This window comes from Gracilinanus agilis, chromosome 3 (genome assembly GCF_016433145.1).
Source record: "Gracilinanus agilis isolate LMUSP501 chromosome 3, AgileGrace, whole genome shotgun sequence".
Lineage (NCBI taxonomy): Eukaryota > Metazoa > Chordata > Mammalia > Didelphimorphia > Didelphidae > Gracilinanus > Gracilinanus agilis.
The window spans coordinates 188,182,292-188,191,900 of record NC_058132.1 but is presented as its reverse complement, the minus strand read 5'-3'; the positions used below and the strand labels follow the sequence as shown (position 1 = coordinate 188,191,900).

At 33.6% G+C, this 9,609-nt stretch overlaps 1 protein-coding gene across 1 annotated transcript in view; it reads left to right on the top strand.

Moving 5' to 3' along the window:
- CWF19L2 (CWF19 like cell cycle control factor 2) overlaps positions 1–9,609 on the top strand; it is a 162,587-nt gene that overhangs the window by 28,357 nt on the left and 124,621 nt on the right. Inside the window, exons 3-4 of the mRNA XM_044669061.1 lie at positions 2,136–2,246; positions 2,777–2,896. Of these exons, the coding sequence (XP_044524996.1) occupies positions 2,136–2,246; positions 2,777–2,896 (231 nt within the window). The remainder of the gene's footprint in view (positions 1–2,135; positions 2,247–2,776; positions 2,897–9,609) is intronic.

The window sequence follows — 9,609 nt, the reverse complement described above, 5'->3', positions numbered from 1 at the left end:
TGAGAGGTCTTTTAAATTTTACTTTAGATCCTAGTCCCTTCTGTATAAATGATAAGGTTTTTATGTATTTATTTTAAAGAATTGTTGTCTTAAAGGATAAGCTTTATATATTTATTGTGAAGAATTGTTGTCTTATTTTTTTTTTTTAATAAACAGCAAGCCAGGAGAGCTCCTGTATGGTGATGTTAGTCTCTATGTTTTAGCCTGCTTTTATTAGAAGGATCTAGAATTCCTGAGGATAATTTAGACCAGAAGGTTTCTTTAATATCAGATTTTGATATGGAGGCAGTAACAGAGTTTGTTGAGAAACTATCTTAGCCAAGATTTAAAATTTGTAACAAGTATATGATTTTTTTTTTACATCATAGCAAGTGATTATAATAATGAGTTATTAGAAATTATGGTACTCTATTTGAATGTGCATTGTGAATCTGCTATTTTGTAAATCCCATTTACACTCACAGAAAATGAATCTCATTTTTCTGTAAAAAACCCTTCACTAGTTCTAAGCTATATATATATATATATATATATATATATTTGATTTTTAAAACATTCTTTTATTTAATTAGAGCAATTGATTTTTCCTTTTTCTCATCTTGTACTGGAAGTACATATATAATCATATATGTATATATATGTGTATATATAATATAATTATCTTTTTTTAAAATTTTACAGTGATATAAGCTTAATGCAAATATATATTTGCTATAATGATGCATACCTGAAGAGCCTGAGACTATGGTAACCTGCTAATTATTGGCAAATATCATGGGACTGTGATTTAATGCCTCTGTCTGATTCCAGGAGAAGTGCTAAGAGCTACAAGGTCATGGAGACTTATTGAGTATCTGCAAAGTGCCCAGGCAAAATGGCCATGCAGGTCATGGATTGCAAAAGTTCTATGCCAATAGTGAAGGGCTTGAAACTGAGGTTTGAGTTTTGGAGTCAGCTTTTCTAACGCTTAGAGGCTCAGTCCCTCTCAACTTAAATTCCTAGTGAAGCACCTAAGATTGGCTATTATTGGCTTGTTCCTGAGAAGGTGCAGGGAAAATCAGATCAAAGAAAGGCATTCCCCTTATTTCTCTCTATATATAGAGAGAATGGCAATTTTCTATAGTCTTGGCCCTGAATGGGTAATTGCAAACTGCTTAAATCACTTTAATTGGGCCTTGATTCAAGGGCCTGTTATGAGTTTATTTTCCTTACATTTTTTGCACATTTTACATTTCATTCACAAGTTACTTTTTCCCCCTTTTATCTGAATTTTTATTCTTTTATTTTTTTATTATTTCTTTTGCCAATTGATTTCATACAATCCCCGTGACTCAGCCATGCATCCTTGGCTGACCTGAGGTCAAAGATCAGTGTTGCCAGATCAGAACATATTGGGTTATGGTGAAGGATGAGGAGAGTTAAATGTAAGAAACCTTGAAAGGTAGGAGAGGTTCATGTTGAGAAGGTCATTGAATACCAAATAGAGGATTTTTATTTCTGGAGTCATAGGAGGGAGCCACTGGAATTTATTATGTAGGGGCTTGACATAGACCTACCTTTTAGCATGGTCACTAAAACTATGATTTTAGGCTTGTTTTTGATGAGGTCTTATAGTAGCTACAAAGAATTAAGTGTTACAAATAAAATTGATATAGAAGGGTATATAGTAAAATATTAAGGGTTTATTGTAATCCATATTGATAATTAAGAAAACGACATGCCTGCTAAGATCTAATTCAAATGCCCGCCATGCTTACCCATTAATTAGATATTAGCAGGCACATGTGTCTGTTTTCTCGTGTATGAAAAAATAGTACTTCCCTTACAAAGATGTAATTATCAAATATAACTGAAATGATTTATAAGTCTTAAAGTGCTTTATAAATGCAATTTATTATTAGTTCATTTCCCCTTTTCTACTGAGAGAACAAGTTTTTTCTTGTGCTTTGAGATAACAAGGTAATCTAATGTTATACCTCTTTTTGCAATTTGTCTCTATTCCTATTGTCTGTTCAGTTTTACCTTTAATTAAAAAAATAGAAAAAGGTCAATTATCTAAATAAAATGGCTGAACATTACAACATACAATTGTGCCCTAAGAAAGTGGGTTGAAAATTTTTGTGTGTGTGTTATAGGCTAAAGCAGATTTTGAGAAAGAAGAGAGGCGTAAAGAACTTAAGCGACTACGAGGAGAAGATACATGGATGTTAGCTGATGTGAATGAGCGAGTTGAACAGCTATCACAGGTGAGGGATATTAATTATATTCATTTGATCCAAGCATAATTTTACATGCCTTCTTTTTTTGCTTGTTTAATTTCTTGAAGAGGTTCAAAGGTCCTGTAGAGTAGTTATTATAGTAACCCTTAGAACAAGTATCTTTACTTGGTTGATGTGCTTCATTATATCCTTCAGAAAAAAATAAATTTGAGTATAACACAACACCAGTGCTTACTCTGCTTTCTGTATCAATTGTCATGTTTTATGTAACCCTATTTTATATAAGTATTGACAATGGGATAGAATATCAGACCCTGGGTTTCATTGTATAAGTCAATATATGAAGCAGTATGTAATTGGGTTTCATCAAGCTGATTTTGGCTTGGATACTACAGTTTTCAGTTCTACTGCTTGTTGATAGCATATCCTTTTGAAGTAGCATATTCTGCTTTTGGGAGGTGGTTCCTCTTTTCTCTGAAATATTTCATTTTAGTTTTTTTCAAAATGAGAAAAAAAACCAAGATTAAATTTTTTTTGTCCAAAACAATCATATTTAGGAACATTCTGTGAAGAAAAAAAGGAAGAAAGAAAAACACTCAAAAAAAGTTAAGAAAGAGAAGAAGAAAAAGAGCAAGAAACAGAAATGTGAAAGAAATGAATCATCTGATAGTTCATCGGTGAGTATTTATAGTTTAAGAGCTGGAAGGGAACTTTGAGATCATTTAGATTAAGGAATTTAGAAGTCATGTTGTGTAAACTCCTCATTTAGAGAACTGAGGCTCAGAGAGATTTAATTACTTGTCCAAGTCTGTACAGCTCCTAAGTAGCAGAACTGAGATGTACTTGGTTCTTTCATTCTCTGAGAAGTATAGAATCTCAATGTTGAAGGGAATCTCAGAGATCATCTAGTTTAACTTGTCTCTTGCCAAAGATTTTTGAGAAAACATTGAATATATAATTAATCAATTGTCTTTGGATTATTTAAAGCTGTGATGTATTTTGTTTAGAAACTTTACTTATTACAATTTATGAAATAGATTTTGTTATAAGAACTTGGTAACTGGCATGGGAACCAAGAAAATTTATTATAGGCCTTATCTATATTGCCATCGTGGAAAGTTGGAATTATCTTCATGGGCCTTCATAAAAGTCTGTATTACTTAGGAAAAAGCATACTTCTATTTCCTCTAGGGCAGGGGTCAGTAACGTATGGCTCTCGAACCATATCTGGCTCTTTTGAGGGCCAGATATGGCTCTTTCTGCAGGAGCCATAAAGTCAATTTTTTTTCAGGCTCTGTTACAGGAGCATCCACTGTTATAGGAGCGCGCACTGTGAGCACTGTACGGCTCTCACAAAATTACATTTTAAAAAATGTGGCATTTATGGCTCTCATGGCCAAAAAAGTTGCCGACCCCTGCTCTAGGGCGATACTGGTGAACTATTAGAATGCTGTGCAATTCAACACAACCTCTTTCCTAATAGATATTTAATTTTGAGTGGTTTTGGTAATGAGGATTTAAAAAAAATTTTGTTATCAGTTTTTTAAAGTCACCAAAATTTCCTTTCTCCCATCCAAAAGAGACATATTCTATAACAAGTATTTTTAAAGAAAAAAAAAGAAAAAGAGGGGAAAAAATGAACATAACCGATTAGTACATTGAAAAATAAGTCTGAAAATATGTTCAATGGACCTTCCACCTCCACAAAAGAGTAGTGGTGTCCTTTCATACTTCTTATTCTTTTTTTAAAATTCATTTAAAGCAAATACCTTTAATGCAATCAATCAATCAATCAATTAATTAGTTTTTTAAAACCCCTTAGCTTCCCTCTTGAAATCAATACTATGTATTGGTTCCAAGGCAGAAGAGTGGTAAGGGCTAGGCAGTGGGGGTCAAGTGACTTGCCTAGGGAAGTGTCAGGCCAGATTTGAACTTAGGACCTCTCATCTCTAGGCCTGGCTTTAATCCACTGAGCTACCCAGCTGCTCCCCCTTTAATGTTATTTAAAGGAAAATAATGCCTATAATGTTCTCTAATCAGAGTATGAAGACATAAGTATTCTATTTCCTCTTCTGTTAATGTGGGCAATTTATATTTTTATAAGTATTCATCCATTTTACTTATATCAGTCATATTGACAAAATTGGGCAAAATGGTTCCTAATAATTGCTTTGATTTTATCTTCATTGGTAATACATTATTAATCCTTTTCATTTTTGATACTGGTAATTTGGCTTTCATTTTTTAAATCAAATTAACTAGTGATTTATCTGTTTTATTTTTTCTTCTTCATAAAACCAGTTCCTAGTTTTATTGATTAGTTTAATCAGTGCTCCTTTAACTTTCTATTTTATTAATTTCTCTTTTGGTGTTCAGAGTTCAGGAGTTTGGTTTTGGTGTTTAATTGAATATTTAATAATTTTCCCCCTAGTTTTTTTTTTTAGTTGTATGTCTAATTCTTTGATCTACTATTTCTCTTTTTTATTGATGTATTTTGAGATATAAAATTTCCCCTATTGCTTTAACTACATATGACATATTTTGTTATGTCATCTTGTTGTCATTTCTTTAATAAAATTTATTGTTTATATGATTTGTTTTTAAACCTGCTAATTTTTTAGGATTAGATTGTTTAATTTCTAATTGATTTTTTATCTATGCTTCTAAAGCCTTTTGCGGAATGTAATTTTTTATTGCATTATGGTTGGAAAAAGATGCATTTGATAATTCTGCTTTTCTGTATTTGTTTGTGAGATTTTTATATCCTAATGTATTGTCAGTTTTTGTAAAGATGTAATGCATAGCTGAGAAAACAGTATATTACTTTCTATTCCCATTCAGTTTTTCCATAGAAGTCTATCATAACTAATTTTTCTAAAATTCTATTCATCTCCTTAACAACTTCTTTATTTTTATGGTTTTGTTTATTTAATTCTGAGAGGGGAAAGTTGAGGTCCCCCACTAGTAGAGTTTTACTTTCTGGTTCCTTTTGCAATTCATTTAACTTTTCCTTTAAAATTTGGATGCTATGCTATTTGGCACATACATGTTTAGGATTGACATTGTCAATGGTACCTTTTAGCAAGATGTAGTTTCCTTGATTGCCTCTTTGAATTAGATCTGTTTTTGATTTTGCTTTGTTTTACATCATGATTGCTACCCCTTTTTTTTCTTCAGCTTAAGCATAATAGGTAATGTAATAATAATAATTTAATAATAATAATGTAATAATAGATAATGCTCCAGCCCCTTATTTTAACTCTGGTTGTATCTTCCTGTTTCAAGTGTGTTACTTGTAATCAACATAATGTTAGATTTTTTCCCAGTTTGTTGTTTCCCTTCTGATCTTGGCTACATTGTTTTGGTTTGTACAAAAGCTTTTTAGTTTGATATAATCAAAATAATTTATTTTACCTTTTGTAATTTTCTCTAACTCTTGCTTGGTTTTAAAATCTTTTCTTTCCCAGAGATCTGACAAGTATACTATTCTGTGTTCACTTAACTTATTTATAGTTTCCCTCTTTATATTCAAGTCATTCACCCATTCTGAATTTATCTTGGTGTAGGGTGTGAGATGTTGATCTAAACCTAATCTCTCCCATATTGTTTTCCAAATTTCCCAATAGTTTTTGTCAAATAGTGGATTTTTGTCCCCAAAATTGGGCTCTTTGGGTTTATCATATACTGTCTTGCTGACGTCATTTACCCCAAGTCTATTCCACTGATCCTCCCTTCTGTCTCTTAGCCAGTACCATACCGTTTTGATGACTGCTGCTTTATAGTATAGTTTAATATCTGGTACTGCTAGGCCCCCTTCCTTCACATTTTTTTCATTATTTCCCTTGATATTCTTGATCTTTTGTTATTCCAAATGAAATTTGTTAGTTTTTCCTAATTCAGTGAAAAAGTTTTTTGGTAATTTGATAAGTATGGCGCTAAATAGGTAAATTAATTTGGGTAGAATGTTCATTTTTATTATGTTAGCTCATCCTACCCATGAGCAATCAATGTTTTTCCAATTGTTTAGATCTAGTTTTAATTGTTTGGAAAGTGTTTTGTAGTTGTTTTCGTAGAATTCCTGTGTTTGTTTTGGTAGATAGATTCCTAAGTATTTTATGTTATCTAGGGTGATTTTAAATTGTGTTTCTCTTTCTACCTCTTGCTGCTGTGATGTGTTGGAAATATATAGAAATGTTGATGATTTATGTGCATTTATTTTGTATCTTGCAACCTTGCTAAAGTTATTGATTATTTCTACAAGCTTCCTAGTTGATTCTCTAGGATTTTTTAAGTAGACCATCATATCATCTGCAAAGAGTGTTAGCTTAGTCTCCTCGTTGCCTATTTTGATACCCTCAATTTCTTTTTCTTCTCTAATTACTACTGCTTGTGTTTCTAGTACAATGTTAAATAATAGAGGAGATAATGGGCATCCTTGTTTCACTCCTGATCTTATTGGAAAGGCATCTAATTTATCCCCATTGCATATGATGCTTGTTGATGATTTTAGGTATATACTGTTTATTGTTTTTAGGAAAGGTCCTTTTATTCCTATAATTTCCAGTGTTTTCAATAGGAATGGGTGCTGTATTTTGTCTGTATAATTGGAATTTGGGAGATGCCATTTAAAAGTATGTTATATATTTCCTATGGACATGTGAAAGACTTTGGAACTACATTTCCCATGATTCCTCATGGCAGACAGGAAGTATGATGATGTAGGAGAGGGGTTAAACCTCCTGGGTGAGGAGGACATGGCTCTCTTAGCTAGGAGGTGCGGGCTATACGAAAGGTAAATATGGCTGAGGCATTGTGAATTCTTACAGGCGCGTGGCCTAATGATTTTATCCCTATCAGCATGGCTTTAATTAAACTACTAATTTCTATATTTATATCAGTCTTTATCATTTTTAATCATAACAATAATGGCAACCACAGGGTTCAAATTCGAATTCTCAGTTTTCTAGATAGCCTAAGAAGAATCTATGCAGCTCAAAGTCTCAGAAACGATCTTTTTCCTCGCCCAGTCCTCTCCCAATTTTCCCCAGCCTAGAGGCTGTTTTACGGGGAAGAGAGAAAATGGTTTTAATTGCCACTGGGCTACGAATTATTTTGCTCAATGCCCTGGGCCTGGTGGCCCTTGAGGACACTGACGGACCGCCGGTGCCCAGCCAGTGTGCCTCTGCCACCGCTTCTGACTCCTAATCTGGACTTCATCCTTGCCCGGCCCGCCGGTACAGACCACTTCCTCAGGTTCCTGCCTACTCTGATCTCCATTGCTTTTCCTGACTCGCCAGTGCAGATCCTTTCTGTGAATCCAGAATCATGAGATTTCCGAGGAGCGACCCCTGCCCTGACTTGCTGAGATCTCGATCTTCAGAGACTGCTGCAGCTGCTGCTCAAGACTTGATATTCCCCCCCCCCCCCCCCACGTAATGGCCTGCATTCTAGCCCTCCACGTGTTTCTCTAAACACCTAATTTAGGCACCCCCCACCCCCACAAGCTCTACACGTGGGACTTCCTACAAAACTGACCTAAGCTTTTCTCCAGCCCTGAGCCCACGGCCCGACCCCACGTGGACCTAGTGTATGAACCTTGAACTAGTGCTTACTCTTCATCCGGCACATGGCCTATTCACCCCCATACTTGCTCAGAACTTTAAACTTTTAAAACCCTTTAAACTGAGCAGAACTCAATCAGAAGAACCTTAAATTGAACCAGGGGTGGACTTTTAAACCTCAGAACTGAATGAGTTTTATTTCTGTTTTAAAGAGACTGTATCTTACAGTATTTTGCTAATTAGTTTTGTAAATTAATATTGCTTATTTCATTGATTTTCCTGTTGCACTGAATCATTTTAAGTCAATGAAGTTTGTGGCTGCTAGATTAATTCTTTTTGTGATTTTATTGTAACTCCCAAATAATGAAAAAAAAAATCTATTAGAACTGGTAAGAGGTTTTGACCAGCTTGTTAATCTGATACTCACATATTTCCTATACATTTTTAAAGTTGTAAATTGCCTTATGTATACTGGATTTATAGAGCATATGTCTTTTAAAATTTATTCTGTCTTGGTAATTGTATAGAACCTTGGAAGTTTCCATGCCTTGAGAATTAACTCGTAAATTTACAAGAGGTTTTTTAACTTTTACTTTAGATCCTAAAGAATTGTTGTCTTATAGGATAAGCTTCTATATATTTTATTATAAGAAAAATTATTGCCTTAAATGGGTAGAAGCATAAAATTTCCTACCCGGGATTGTTTTTTAAAACAGGAAGCCAAGGAGCTCCTGTATATTCTTATCTGAGGATAATTTAGACCAGAAGGTTTCTTTTTTTAAATATCAGATTTTGCTATGGAAGCAATAACAGAGTTTGTTGAGAAACTCTTAGCCAAGATTTGAAAGTTATAACAAGTATAAGATTTTTAAACATCATTGTTTATTGTTTTAAAATGTGTTATTGGAAACTATCGTACTCTATCTGAATGTGCATTGTGAATCTGCTATTTGCAGGATCCATTTTCTCTCATAGAAAATCTCACTTTTGGGTAACAAAATCCTTCACTAATTCTAAGCTATATATATATATATATATATTTATTTTTGATTTTTAAAACATTTTTTTTTAATTAGAGCAATTGATTTTTCCTTTTTCTCATCTTGTACTGGAAGTACATATATAATCATTATTTATCCTTTTTCTGATTCTACAGCGATATAAGCTTAATGCAAATACCTGAGCCTGAGACTGAGTATATGGGGCTGTGATTAAATGCCTCTCTGACTCCAGGAGAAGGGAATATAAATGCCTCTAATTAGTGCTAAGAAAGCACATGGTCAGAGACTTGACTAAAAGATCTGCATGGATTGCAGGAGTTCTATGCCAATACTTTAGGGCTTGGAAATTGGGGTTTGAGTCCTGGAGTCCCATTCTTTTCTAAAACTTTAGAGGACGTGGGTCCCCTCAACTTAAATTCCTAAGTCAGCACCTAAGATTGGTTATTTATTTGGCTCACTTCCCTGAAAAGCTGATGGCAAATCAGATCAGAGGGAGACATTTCTGAGTGGGTAATAGCTAACTGCTTAAATCCCTTTCACTGGGCCTTGTTTCAAAAGCCTGTTATAAGTTTATTTTCCTTACATTTTTTGCACATTTTACATTTCATTCATGAGTTAATTTTTTCTTCTTTTTTCTTGAATTTTATTCTTTTTATTTTGCCAAATGATTTCATACGACCCCTGTGACTCAGCCACTCATCCTTAGCTGACCTGAGGTACCCTTTTCAAGGAAAGAAGGTGTGTTTAGAATTTACCTCAGGGGGATGTGTGTTAAGTTTTTTTTTTAAATTCGATAATGTAAATATATATATATATATATATATATAT